This window comes from Neofelis nebulosa, chromosome 3 (assembly GCF_028018385.1).
Source record: "Neofelis nebulosa isolate mNeoNeb1 chromosome 3, mNeoNeb1.pri, whole genome shotgun sequence".
Taxonomy (NCBI): Eukaryota; Metazoa; Chordata; class Mammalia; order Carnivora; family Felidae; genus Neofelis; species Neofelis nebulosa.
In genome coordinates, this window is record NC_080784.1 from 176,080,138 (window position 1) to 176,095,027 (window position 14,890).

Consider the following 14,890-nt stretch of genomic DNA (forward strand, 5'->3'; position numbering starts at 1 on the left):
CCTCAAAGTTTGAGGAAGCCTCCCACTGCGCACGCCCAGAGCACCCTGTGTTCCCTTTGCAGCCAGCATCACTCTGGTCACCACCGTTCACGACTCCACGAAGGCAGGGACTAGGTTCGTTTCCAATACTGTGGTATCTGCTGCACCCACAATTCTGCCTCGTGCAGAGCAAGAGCTCAGTCAATGTCTGTGAATAAATACATGAGGCCCATGGGACCAATGACCTAAATCTGCCCTGAGGACTTGAGGGTGAGACATTATTGAGGAAGTCTGGACTTGAAGGTTACATGTACAGGAGGCTGTTCTTCGGAGAAGAGGGACTTCTAGATAGAAGCTCCCCAAAGACAGAAATGTGACAGCCTGTCCATAAAGAGATGATGAGGTCACAGCATAATTAACTGTGGAAGCCAAAAGAAAATACAGATCAAGTAGAAGAAACAAGAAAACTGAGCTGAAGTTACTTTTTCGATAGTTTACAACTAATTATTGACAGATCTCTTAAATAAGAGTGCTCTTTCTACGGCGCAGTCTTGTTAAAAGGTCTCCTCTCTCTACTATAAGAAATAAAAAATGAGGATAGGAAGAAATAGGTGCCTTGTGTTAAGAATCTGAGAAAGGCTTCACGGTGATTGTACCCAACTGGGACACGTAAATGTCACCTGCAAATGAGGATCTCTCATTCTGCTTACTGGAGGACTAATCTTGGGTGATTTTCAGCGTTGGGGTAATCAGCCAGCCACAATTTAGCAGAATTAAATGTTCAGCAAAGTATATAGCTCCTCCAGTAAATTCTGGAGCTCCCCACAGTGCCACTGCTCTATATTTAGGAGAAATATTAGGCAGAAGATTGTCTGTGCACACCAGGTAAAGGAGGAACAAGAATACTGTCTTGGGAAGTCAGGCAGGAGAATTCCAGAAGAGCTGCTCCGTGCTGCAGAAATGGTGAGCCAACACTTACAATCACACTAGAACAATGAAGGTCAATTATGACATACTGCTTTCCTTCTCTTTCTCATCTCTATTAATCTTCCTTCCCTCTTGTAACCAATGGGCTCATGGATGGGAGAAAGATGATGTCACACACTTATAATACTTCTACGGAATATCAAGTTGGTAAGACCTGTCCAGGCACTGATGGGCAGAACTGAAATGTGAAGTGAGCTAGACAAATTGAAGTGCTTGCCTGAGTGAAACAACCTGTGATTCCATAAGAGGATATACATTTCACTTAAGAAGCACGCATTTGATTAACAGGAAATGGAAAAGTCCATCAGTTGACAATGTGGAGAAAAAACCAAGGGCATCACAACACAGCCTGTCAATTATGAAGCCAATGATGTATTCTGGCAACTCAGGAGGCAAAGACATTTTGAGATTTGTGAGCAGGCAGACGGCTGCAAGGAAAAAAATCAGCATAGAGCAGGAGGCTGGGCTCAACAGAGCAGGAGGGCTGTGGCGGAGGAAGAGTGGGTGGGGGCAACCGCGGATGGACCTTCAGTGTGAGACCAAGCGATTGTTCAACTTGGTAATCGTTAGCAAGGTGAAGGTAGTGTAAGACACATGGACTTTCACTCAACCTACAACTCGGATACATACAGACAGCGCAGCTTCTTAATTCTAAGACCAGTTTGTGCCTCCTGTCCAAGTCTCCACCCCCTGGCTAGCACGAGACCGTGAATTTTCAGCTTTATCCAATTTAAACCTTAGTGTAAACTGATGTTTTCCAGGACTCTGTTAGGTGCTTATTCTCTCTTGGATCAAAATGCCGAGTTTCTCAAAAGACATGGCTTCCCTGTTCCCCTGCTTCTTTTCCCTAAGATGATATCCAGGTGACCTCATATCCTGAAGGGAAAACATGAGAGTGCTTGGGCGTGGCCCCCAGGTGATGCCCACTGGCTGCTGGCATCAGTCACCCAGGGACTGGTGTTTCCCTCTCAGCTGGGTCAGAGCCTCGTGTTGCTCTCCAGCCAAGCCAGGCCAGCTTCCCCTGCCGTGGATGAGCTGCCCCAAGCCATGGGCCCATGCTCCGTCCAGTTTCTTCACCACGGCCTTTTGTGCGGCCACCTCTTCCGGTCGTGGAGACTAGCACTGGCTCTTAACTCAGAATATACGACACACGATAACTGAGAGCAGCCTGGGAAAGTTAAGCCTAGTCGTCACTTGCTGCCACGGCCATGATGTGGCCAAGCCCAGGTCTGTTTGCAGGGTTGGGGTGGGGTCGGGGAAGGGTGGTTACTATCTGGCCATCTCTTTCCAGAGTCCCAAGTAGAGAGCACAGGCAAGGTGCCCTTAGTACTACCTATTTTCCCACTCATTTTCGCTTATCTAACCCATGGCCCCTTCTCTGAAGCAGAACTCAGAGGAAGGAAAGGAAAGGTATACGTGCTGACTCTGCCTTTCTCTCTCCTTCTATCATTTTCCAGGAGGCTACAGGGGGAGGGTTCTGGTTCTGCCTTATGGACAAACTCGGCCCTTTTCTCTACACTTTAGACCTCCAGGCTCAGAGTCCTACAGTACTGGTCGATGTGCTAAAGGATTAAACGAATTTAGCAAAATCTTCTCTCAAGCCAACAGCCTGACCTTTAAGGTTCTGGTCTTTCTTGTATGCGGCACAGTATTTCCTAACCATTCTTCCCGTTTGTATTCCTTCTGTACCAGACATTGAGCACCCCTCAGACAGATAGATTCCTCTGGTCAGAAGTCTCCTGCTGTACTTAGAAAGGCAAAAGAAAATGCACATAAATCATTTCATTACACCGGGTTCTTAATCAGGAGAGGAGACTTAAAAAGGCGAGAGGCAGTAACAAATGAACATTGGTGGAGTGCCTTCCACGTGCCAGGGGCTTCGTGTCATCTCGTGCCTTCGCAAAACAATCTGGGAAGATAAACACTACCCCCCATTCATTTTACAGAACGGTCAACTAATGTCAAAGAAATCAAGCAATTTGTTCAGACTCACAGAACTGGTAATTTGCAGACCCAGCCTTTGAATCCTAGTCTTTCTAACAGAAAAATTCATGCTGTTTCTACTACACTCCATAAATGACATAATTCACTGTATTTTACTGAATCCAAAACATCAGGAGTTGTAGGCTGCTCCAATACTGTATGTTCCACTAAAAGCAGAAATGCACTGCCAATCACATCAGGATGTGCTATTTGTAAGATGAATTCTGATTTCTGAGAAGTAAAAATGTGGAAAAAAATCTTACAATGAATTAAATCTGATAAATACTGTTTAAGGAAGATGATCTGAGCAGCTGTGGACAGTCTGGACCAGAAGACAAAATGTCCAGTGCTGGGAGAGAATTGGAAAATGCCATAGTCATTCAGCATCTAAGAAACAGAAGGCTGAATAAAGACCGAGCTTTGTGAAATGGGAAGAAAAAGGTGAATTTCTAAGAAATGCTGTGGCAGGTGAATCAACAAGAATAGGGGCAGTTTGTAGATTATAAAAGGTGAAGAATGTGCTGGAAGCTAAGATCTTGAAGTTTTGAAGACTAGAAAACAATAGCAATTGAGAAACTGGACAAAAGGAGAGGGATGGCTTCCATTTCACATATATTAACATTCCAAAAATAGAGACTTATCTTCATGTAACTCTGGAGGGAAGAGAGCCAGATATGAGGACATGGGGATCACTCAGAGGCACCAGCTTAGGGGGAAGACAGCACTCTTACTGGGGGTCTAAGGATTAAAAACACCCGGGGTGTACTGGATGTTAAAGGTGAAGAAAAGGAACAGGTTTATGAACATTGGGGAATAAGATGAAGTGAGATAAATACTAGATGCCACTGAAGAAGCTGGCTATCAGTTTTTTTTCTTTTTTTAATTTTATTTTTGACAAGCATGCACACAAGTGGGGGAGGGGCAGAGAAAGAGGGGAACAGAGAATCTGAAGCAGGCTCTGTGCTGACAACAGAGACCCCGAGGCAGGGCTTGAACTCGTAAACAGTGAGATCCTGGCCTGAGCCTAAGTCGGATGCTTAACTGACCGAGCCACCCAGGAGAGAAGATATTCTTCAGGAATGATACCGAGTTGAGTGGCTGGACTCACACGAAAATCACTTTCAAAATGGAGGTGTCCTAAGTGCCCATGAGTCAAGCACCCCCTTTAGAGGTTCCTGCCCTAACCTGGCTTACTCCTAGTTCAGAGTAACAGTGGGTGCTGGGCGGGGCAGATTTATATATTCTTAGTGCATACTCCAAGAATGAATGAATGAATATCTTAGTTTAAATGAAAAGATTAAGGAAACAGAGAAAAAAGCCTGACCAACAGGCATATATATATAAGAGAGAGAGAGAGGGAGTTTTAAGGCCTTGTGTAAAACGTAACTGTATATTCTACCAATTTAATAAATATTTAACTCAACAGCCTACTATGTGCCAGACACATGACTCATCACTGGGATAAGATGAGTAAGACAATTCCAATCCTGAGAACTTGCAGACCTTAGAGACAGGTGATGAAAACTTGACCTCACCAGATGTCTCGTTCTCTCCGTCGCTCATTCTAGTCCATGCCGTGATCATTTCTTAACTTGCACTGTTCTCCTGCTTCTACCTTTTCCTGCACCCCTATCCCAGTCTCCTCACAGAGCTTGAGTGACTCTCTTACATGTCTTTTTTTTTTTTTTTAACATTAATTCATTTTTAAGAAATAGAGAGAGACAGAGAATGAGAAGGGGAGGGGCAGAGAGAGAGAGAGGGAGGGACAGAATTTGAAGCAGGCTCCAGGCTCTGAGCCGTCAGCACAGAGCCAAACGTGGGTCTCGAACGCATGAACTGTGAGATCATGAACTGAGCCGAAGTCGGACGCTTAACCACCTGAGCCACCCAGGCGCCCCTTGAATGACTCTCTTAAATGTAAATCCTATAACGTCCTCCTTTCCCTTCTTAACCGTACAAAGTCCTTAATCTTGGCCCACAAGGTCCCATATGATCTGAACCTGATGTCCTCTCCCACAAGGGTCCTCAGACCCTTTTCCTTGTTGCCTATGCCTGGAATTCTCCTACCAAGGCATCTGTAAGACTTGCTCCTTCATTTTCTACAGACCTCTGTCCAAAGGTCTTATTAAGGAGTCCTTCTCTGACTACCTGGCATTCCCTAACCCCCTTATCCTGTCTTACTTTTCTTAAAAGCATTTACTCAAGAAAATGCATCCATAACCACTGGGATATATTGTTTATTGTCTGCCACCCCCAACAATACTGGAAGCTCCACAAGAAGAGGGTCTGATTGGTTTGTTTTTGTGTTCCCAGCACTTGGCTGGCATGTGTTCATTGGTTAACAAACACTTCTTGAACAAACTGGATGCGCTGTTGAGTTATGCGTAGGATTATAGGGGAGCAAAGAGGAGGGTACATGGCATATCCCAGGAGGGGCCAGAGGATCAGAGAAAACTTCCTTAAGCAAGTAATGCTGGACTTAGACTTCATTCATTCATATGCTCAGAAAGGCATTCACTTGTTCAACACATTCCTACAGAGTTTTACTATGTGTCAGGCACTATTCTAGAACTCGGAGGGGAGCTGTCAAGAAGGCAGAGAAGTCCTTATTCTTGTGAAACTTACAATCTAGTGGGAGAGAGATAATAAGCAAGCCAATATGTGAAAAAAGGCAAATATCCAGTGTTGAGACATGCTATGCAAATAACTAAAATAGGGTGACGTAAAAGAAGTCTCCTAGGTGCTTACTTTAGACTGGGTCGCTAGGGAAGTATCTCTAGGAAGTGGCATTTTTGTGGAGACCTGGAGAATAATAAGGAAACTCCCACGTGAAGATGAGGGGGGTGAACATGCTTACAGAGAAAGCGCAGCCAGGGCAAAACCCTGAAACGGGAACAGGCTTGAAGTATTCAAGGAACCACACGGAGGACACATAGCTACTGGGCGGTGGTGAGGAGAGGGGCATGACTTAAGATCTATAGGCATAGTCTTAAGAATGAGTAGGACTTAGGGGCACCTGGGGGCTCCGTCGGTTAAGTGTCCGACTCTGTCTCCGGTCTGATCTCACCGTTTGAGACCCGCATCGGGCTCTGTGCTGACCGCTCAGAGCTTGGCACTCACTTCAGATTTTGTGTCTCCCTCTCTCTCTCTGCCCCTCCCCCATTTGCACTCTGTGTCTCCCTCTCTCAAAAATAAATATACATTAAACATTTTTTAATGTATATAACTGAATAAGTAGGACTTATTCAGGGAGGGAAGCAGGCTGCAGAGCACTGCAGGTGGAAAGGACAGCATAAACAAAGGCAAGAAAGCATAAAACAGATCGGTGCATATTTAAGTAAACCTAGGAAATTCACTTCTTCTGGGTTCAATGCACAGCCAGTGATGAAATCCAGAGTAATATATAGAGAAGTTGTTTTTGTTTGTTTGTTTGTTTTCTTCACGAATCTTCCAGCATCATATTTTGTTGCACTTGAGGGAAGAAAACCATCTCACTAGAAAACATATCCTTAGGGAGATCTATAAACAACTTACTAGAAGAGACTATACTAAGAAGTATATTTTTAGAAGATTCAGGTATTATATATTTGAATTCCTGCTAAGCTCAGAAGGTGGGAAGCAAATGCGAACTAGCAAACTTTCATTCCAAACACAGCCTCAGACACAGAAGTGGTCACCACCCCCGTGTTTCAGACACCGGACTAAAGGAGTCACAGTGGAAAGCCGGGCTTCAGTTCCAGCTCTTTTTTGCCCAGTGTGGTTTCCACTGCTTCCTGGCATCTCAAAGACTCGTTCAATGCACCTGCCTCGTTCAATGATCCTTGCTGTCAATTTATTCTATGGACCCTGCCTTCTACAGTTTTCCTTTGGCTTTATTTCTCTTTTCCTGGGACTACTTATAATTTAGAAAAATATATTTTTCTTCTTTTTCCTCTCAGCTAATCTTAATACCATGTTGTATGCAGGCTGGTCTGTAGCTCAACAACTCCCTCCCTCTACTAAAAAAAAAAAAAATAATGCAAATCCAAACAAACTCAAATATGGGATTAACGTGCTTGGCCACATCTTTTTCTCTATAGTAACTGAGTCCCCAAGGAGTGTCTAAGTCTTTGGGAATCTTGACAGATCAGAATTTTTGTAACAGTTGAGATCCTGTTATCAGTAGAACCAGATTCCCCAGGGAAGGCAGTGCTGAATTCACAACAAGGGATTTAATTTAGGCTCACAATTTATCTAGCAATTCGTGACTTGTGAGTAACTGTTCAATATGTGTGTCATAATGGCCTGTTGCTGACTTACAGTATGCACAGAGAATGGAGTCATTTTGAGACCAACTAATTTATCCATCAGATGAGAAAGCATCATTAAGTGTACCAAGATAAAATATTCAGGAGGAAATAAATGAAGGGTGAAGTTTTCTTCCACTAACAAAGATGCATTTTGCACTCTTATACCACAAACCTCTGGTACATTTTATTCCTCACTTAACAGTGGAAACATGTAGTTAAGATAGCACTGGAGAAATAAGATGTCCATTGTAAATGAGGTTGAAAAATTATCTGTTGCAGGAGGCATTTACTTTTTAAATTTCTGGATATTCAAGATATGCCCAATGTTTTCTAATACTTTTCTATTAGGTGGCAAAATCCGTGGTATCTATAAATGCCAGGGTGTTCATGAACTTTAGCAATGACATGAAGAGTTACTGTCTCTTGAAAGGTTGATGTAATTTTTTTTTTTTAAATGGCAAATCCCTGAAATAGGAAAAAGGACATTCTACAATGTGAACAACAACTAAAAGGCAAGATAGAAGGCAAGGACTGGCCAGTTGCTCAAAACAAAACAAAACCGAACAAAGAAAACAACCACCTGTGAGAAAGCTGGTCGCAATTTTTAGATGTAAAACCTTTCCAGAGACCACAGCCTAAGACAGGTGCTCAGCAACCTTCACCTTTTTGAAAATAGAGGAGATTGCCAAGAGGCAAATAAACATGGTTACAGGGAAAAGGTGAGCCAATACCAGGCAGGGTCCAACAAACAGCATAAAAGTGCAAAGCATCAAAAATAACTAAATATTTTATTTCCATTTTCCACTGTTCTTTTTACCCATGCTTAAAGAAGTAAAATTTTGGGGGGGGGGGCTTAAAACTTGGTTTGTAACACCGAAGCTGTGACAATAAATAAACACAAACATTATTTAGCTAACATTATTAAAAATGAAATTAATGTCAGAGTTACCTGAAATTCTAATCCATAGTTTTCTCTGCAGAATTCTCTCAATTTAGGATACACATTTTCTCTTAGTGCCTGTCTTTCTGCTCCTGTGTCTGTGGTAGAAAAACAAACACATAGAGAGGGAGTTATGGCCACACATATGTATTTCTGGAAAAACAAGGTCAACTTACAATTAATATTAACATTAATATAACCAGATTGGGTGCCAACTGTGAAATGATGGGATATCTGACAAGCTGGGGAGCCCTGTTCCTAATAGGGGACAGGGAGTAGTGACCCCTCTTCCAGACACGCACAGGAAGCCTGAGGAATGGATGGGAGTCTCACTGGTCAGTTCCGTGTATGTGACAGGGCTGGGAATTCATATTTGAGCCTTTATGCCCACGCGGACCCTCACATGAATCTCTTAAATAGCCAGATGTGCTGTCTTTGGAAGAGACAGAAGAAAAAATCATAGGGCTATTGGCTATGACGTGTTTTAGCCCCATTAAGTGTAAAAGTTACAAAATCACACACACACACACACACACACACACACACACACACACACTAATTTAGTTACCAATTTCCAAAAAAATTCAATCTCTATCATCATGCCTATAGTACTTAGAACTACTTAGACTTTTACAAAATTCAGTACGGCATCCATGCAATCAACGCAACAGTGAGGAGGGACAAATTGTGGGAGCCAACATCCAAATTTGGTAGATTCCACTGGCCAATGGTTTAGCAGAGTAACGCCTGCCACCCTGGGCACAGGGACTGCCTGTTTATCAGAGAGGGGAATTGTGTCACATGTTCCACACCACGTAAAAACTTCAAAATCATGTTACAATTTACGTCATTAAAAAAAAAAACATACAAGAAGAAACAGAGAACTTGAAACCGGAAGAACCACAGAATATGTATGTATTTAATGTCAAGTGTTTTGCACAGAAAGGGCTTTCCAAAGCCACCTGTGCTGGGTGATTATCTGCATCGATGATGACGCTGTAAAATGCTTACAGCAAAGACAGGCTGTTCCCTGCCCAACTAACTTCAGTGAAAGAGGAGAACAGAGATTTTAAAAATTAGGTTAATGTCTTATCTCATAAAAATTACCATTTGCCAAATGTACCTCAATCCCAGCCAAAACTACAAAACATTTGCATACTGCATTTATAACTAAGAGCCAGTTTAAAAGACTTGCCTTATTATTCTCAAGTTCGTCTGTCCATGCAAATTCAACCATATGATGTGCTGACCTACTCTACTTTCCTACTATTCTCAAGACTATTTTGAGATGTAAATAACCAATCTCGAGTCTGAAATGCAGCTGGAGGCTGACAAAGTGACAGAAACCCGTATTTACAGGGAAACCAGAAACTCAATACAAGCCTTCTAAATCACCATATGGTCTAAATGGTCAGAGTCTTTTCTAACCATAGATCCAGCATGGACCCTCAGTTTAAAGGGAAAGCTGGAGGACCGAGTGGTACATTTGAGCAGTGCCCACGTGCTGTTAAGGCACTAGTGGAGGCAGTATGCTAAGCTTTTACAGGGTTTATATCATCTCAGGATCAGAGCCCCATCCCCTTCACCCCATTTTAAGGGCTGAAAACACTAACTTTGCAATAAAGCTGATTAATATTCAACCAATCTCTCTAAAAGGCTGTACATGTTTAAAACACAAGTAACAAAAGTCACCTTAAAAATAAACAAATATTGGGGTGCCTGGGTGGCTCAGTCAGTTGAGTGTCCAACTCTTGGTTTCAGCTCAGATTATGATCTCATGGTTTCTGGGATCAAGTCCTGTGCTCTGCACTGACAGTGTGGAGCCTGCTTGGGATTCTCTCCTCCTCTCTTTCTGCCCTTCCCCTACTAGTGCGCACATGTGCACGTGGTCTCTCTCTCTCTCAAAATAAACAAACATTTAAAAATTAACATTAAAAATTAACTACTACCAGATGTGGAAGCTAGAAATAACATGCATAATATAATGATTATATTATTACATAATTAAGTAAACAAGGGCTATTAAGGCATACTAACGTAGTATCAAAATAACATGAGAAACTATGAAATGATGGAAGGAGCAGAAATTATTTCTTTAATATGTTATTGTAACTCATTACTAGGTACAGCCATCTGAACGTGCCATATTATGAGGATAAGACAGAAATATAGTCTCTAATCTCTAATATTTACCAAATGCTTACTGTAGTCGTGTATTAAGTATTTCTATGTGTATTTTCTTAGTCCCTCTGACAACAACTCTCTGAAATGGGTAAAATTATTATTCCATTTTTTTTTTACAAGAGGAAACTGAAATACAGAGAAGTTAAGAGACTTGCCTGAGTCATATGACCACTAAGTTAGAGAAGCTGGATTTGAATCTAGAGAGCCGTATGCTATAGTTCACTCTAACCAGAGGAAATATGCAACGGTGCAAAGAAACAATCTTTGAAAATGACACATAGACTAACTTCATAGAATGGTTAAGGAATGCTGAACTCACCTCTCATCTGGACTCTGCCTCTCTGGTTAAGGAATGCTGAACTCACCTCTCATCTGGACTCTGCCTCTCTGTTCTCATTCTTGCCCCCTTCAAACCATTCTCCACAGAGAAGCCAGACTCCTTTTTTACAAATGCCAATCAGATCACAGAAAGCCCTCCAGGGGCTCTGCAAGGCACTGGGAATGACATCCATGCCTCTTACCTTGAATGTTCTCCCTCCCTCAAAGGGATCTCTTACCACTACTGGATTACACGCCTACTGACGGCCTTCACGCTAGCTGTGACTTCCTCCTGTAATGGTTAGTCCTGTGATCATCTCAAGGCATCTCCTGTCATTCAAGTGTCAGTTTTACAGCCACCTCCTCAGAGAGGCCTCTTTGAGCCCTCCATCTACGAACCACTCTCTGTCACATCACCTCTCAAGTCTTTTGCACATTACTCATCACTTTACTGTTGCTATTCAGTTACTGTTTGTCTCTCCTACTGCAATGTGAGCTCAAAGAGTCAGAACCCTTCTGCTGTCTCGTTTACTGCGACATCGCCAGTGATCAGAGTTGTGCTCGATTAAGAAATGAGTGAATGAAAAAAAAAAAACCCACACATGCACCAGTGACCAAAATGAGCTGACAGGCAATGCTTCCTTGTAATTACCTCTGGAAACAGAAGGGCTTCCTACATCACAATTTGTCACTGGATGGACCCAGAATCAAGACTAGGGGAAATTCTGGGAAATAAACAATGTGGCTTATAAAGTTGGTTTCATGAGGTAAGTGAATGGGCTGAAATACTGGTTTCTTTTTTGGTTTCTGTGTTTCTGGCAGAATGCTAACACATTTTACCAAGTCATGTTGACCTTTCCTAAAAATAGGAAGAAAACATATGCACATATCTCACAGACATTTTGTGTTACTTATGTTACAAAAAAGTCTCAGATTTTCCTATATTTGTATTAATAGGTGATGAATGGCTCTGGAAATGGAAAAGTAATTAAGACAGAATGGATTAGTTATAATGGGTGGCAGATAAGCTGGCTTAATTATATTAAAAAACCTAATTCATACTAACAGCAAATCCGGATGGTTGGCAATTAAAAAAACATTAGAATGTATAAACAGGAAAAATTAAGTTACAAAATGTCACACATAAAAAGAGACCTCTTTAAAAAGTGTAGGTCAGTCACAAGGTATGTCATCATTTACTCTTTCTACATAGTCACTGCATCCATTTGTATCTGCCCAGCTCCTTAGCGCTTTGAAAAGATACATTAACACTTGGGCAGCACTACTAGGTTTTCAAGAAGTTGTTTTCTATAATTCCTCAATGATCTCAGAGTTAATGATCGTTTCTAATGCCGTGTCTGAGTTACCCACAGGAAAAGCCTTAGTTGAGGGAGTATTATTAATCAATACCATGTATCCCACTTCATGAGGGATTTAGATTAATGCCAAATTTCTATCAAAAATAAAAGTGCCAAGGGCCGCGCCCTGGGTGGCTCAGTCGGTCGAGCGTCCGACTTCAGTTCAGGTCATGATCTCACAGCTTGTGAGTTCGACCCTGCACCGGGCTTTGCAGTGACAGCAAGGAGCCTGCCTCGGATTCTCTGTCTCCCTCTGTCTCTGCCCCTCCCCAACTCGTTCTCTGTCTCTCAAAAATAAACATTAAAAAGAAAGACATAAAAACGCCAAAACGACCATGTTGCACTGGGACTTCTTACTGTCCCTGCCTCACCCAAACTTAAGGCCAGGGGCATTTGATTAAGTCGCTTCCATCCAGGCAGCTCAGAAAATTCATTTAGGATCCAGCCGACACCCTCTGCTACAACTGTTGTTCCAGCCCAGCCTCCCAGATTTCTGTACATCTGCTCTTGCCTGGGTTCTCTTTCTTTCCCTGGCCTGTCAGCCAGTGATTCCTCTGGACACCCTACCTGGCTTCTGTTGTTTTTGTTTGGGTTGATTTCTTGTCTGATGGCTTCCAGAGGTTGGCTCCTCTCTACACCCTCTAAGCCCTCTGTGCCCAACCAGCCACGCTTACCCTTATACGTATCACCAGATCCTGTCAATTTGATCACAAACATCTTCTGAATCTGGCCACTCTCTAGTTTTCTACTCACCATCTCTGAACCCGAAGGGTCCCCAAGTCTCCTATTTGACTGACCCTGTTATCTGTCCCTCCTCATTGCAGTCTTATACTCCAGAGAACAGATGGAGAGAAATCCAAGACAAAAGAAAAGCAATAACTAGTTTGATCAATGCAGGTCTTGGCTGGAATCTGGTGGCCCAGAAGATAAAGGCTGTAAAGTTCAGTAGACGTAAATGTGTTTTCTAGCTAAGTTCCATGTTCTACTGCTCTCTACCATGGACCCTCCTGGGTCCATTTTCAGCTATTACTTGAACCCAACCCTTGTCCTTAATACATACTGCTTTCCATGCTCAGAATTCTTTATCCTTGCATCCCCTTTGCCTGGCAGACTTTGACCTTTCTTAGGCCCAATCAAAGGTAGTATACTTAGTGATTTCTTACTACTCAGAGGCCGGCATGCTCTGTCTCGCTCATCCCACAGCACTGTGCTCACTCCTATGTATCATCGTATACTATGTTTTAATTTTTAATTTGTCTCCCCTAATAGACTTGTGAGTTCATGACATGCTGGGACTTTCTCATTCACCTCTGCAATGTGGAAATTAAAGCAGACCCCAGTACACAGTCAATAAGTGAATGGGCAAATAGATGCTATCTACAATGAAAACATTGATTAATCCCAACTAAAGAATGTGTCTCCACAAAGCTAACACAAATCAAAATGCAATATCGTTTTCAAGTAATTCACCAAAGACCAAAGGCATAAAGCAAACTGGGAAATGACTTTCATGAAAAACCACTCCACTCTGGGTGAGAACAGTGAGAATCTATGGGACTGTCCCATTCCTCTTTAACTGCCACACCCCTTCCCATGTCAGAGAAGGTCAAGCTGTGAGTATCAACAACTTCATTGCCAGAGAGCGCTTGCTTGATCTGGAGCGGAGCATGGGAACACTCCACGGCCATCCGTGTTGTTGGCAGCAGCAGTGGTCTCAGAGGTAGAGAGACCTCTGTGGCTCAGCCAACCTATAGTTTCACCCAAATGTAAAAAGGAGACCAAGGAAATAAACAGTCATGGAAGGCCTTGTTAAGTTCTCTGCAAATTCCTAGCTGATGGGAAGGCTACCCACAAACACAAGAGAGACTGAAAGCTACCCCCGTATTTGTGGCTGACTTTGAGCCTGTGTACATAGGCAGTGTAAACATAAGCCTGGGTGGAAAGTAAAAGTTGGGATAGACTTAAACACTGGCTAAGCTTTGCATGTGTTCCCCAGCCCACACAAACTGGCAGAGAACAGAAGCCCTACTGGCTTGAGGCATTTGAGAAGAAACTCTTGAAGTCATTGACAGACATTAAGCTACAGAGAAAAGTGGGTGATCCCTGGGAAGTCAGGCATATCTTCATCATCACCACCATCACCATCAAATAACTGGGCAGAGACAGCAGCAGCCTGCACTGTGGGGAACCGATGCCACGGATTTAGTCCAGGCAAGTAACTAAACAGACAAACAAAAAATGCCAACAAATTAAAAAACACCACTCAGAAGTAAAAATCAGAATCCAGATTTGTTACAGTGTATTACCTAAAACGTCTACTTTTTAACAAAAAATCTTGAGATATATAAAGAAACAGAAAAATGTGACACCTATTCAGGATAAAAAAGTAGTCAACAGAAATGAGCTGTGGGTGGTTCGTATATGAGATTTAGAGAACAAAGACTGCAAAACAGCTATTAAAGATGTATTCAGAGAACTTCAGGTCACCATGTTTAAGGAAGAAAGAAAAATAAACAAGTTCCCAGAAACCTGTGGGCAGCATCTGCTGGAGTGGTACATAGTTGTAAAGGGAGTCCCAGAAGGACAGGAGTAAGAGAAAGGAGGAAAATAATTTTGAAGAAATAATTGTGCAAATGTCCCAAATTTAATGGAAAACAGTAATCTACACATCCGTGAAGTTCAAAGAACCCAAATATGTAATGACTAAGAGATCCACAGTTAGACACCTAGTCAAACAGTTGAAACCAAAGATAAAGAGCAAATCTTGAAAACAGCAAGCAAAAAATGACTCATCACACTAAGGGAAACAATACAATAAGGGTTGACTTCTCATGAGAAGGCATGGAAACCAG

At 42.4% G+C, this 14,890-nt stretch overlaps 1 protein-coding gene across 2 annotated transcripts in view; it reads right to left on the reverse strand.

The window, feature by feature from the left end:
* NWD2 (NACHT and WD repeat domain containing 2) overlaps window positions 1–14,890 on the reverse strand; it is a 185,185-nt gene that overhangs the window by 101,435 nt on the left and 68,860 nt on the right. The window contains exon 2 of one of the 2 annotated variants that reach the window (XM_058722883.1): window positions 8,188–8,276. The exons of the other annotated variant lie outside the window; for it this stretch is intronic. Coding sequence (XP_058578866.1) covers window positions 8,188–8,276 — 89 coding nt within the window. The remainder of the gene's footprint in view (window positions 1–8,187; window positions 8,277–14,890) is intronic. 2 annotated transcript variants of the gene reach the window in all.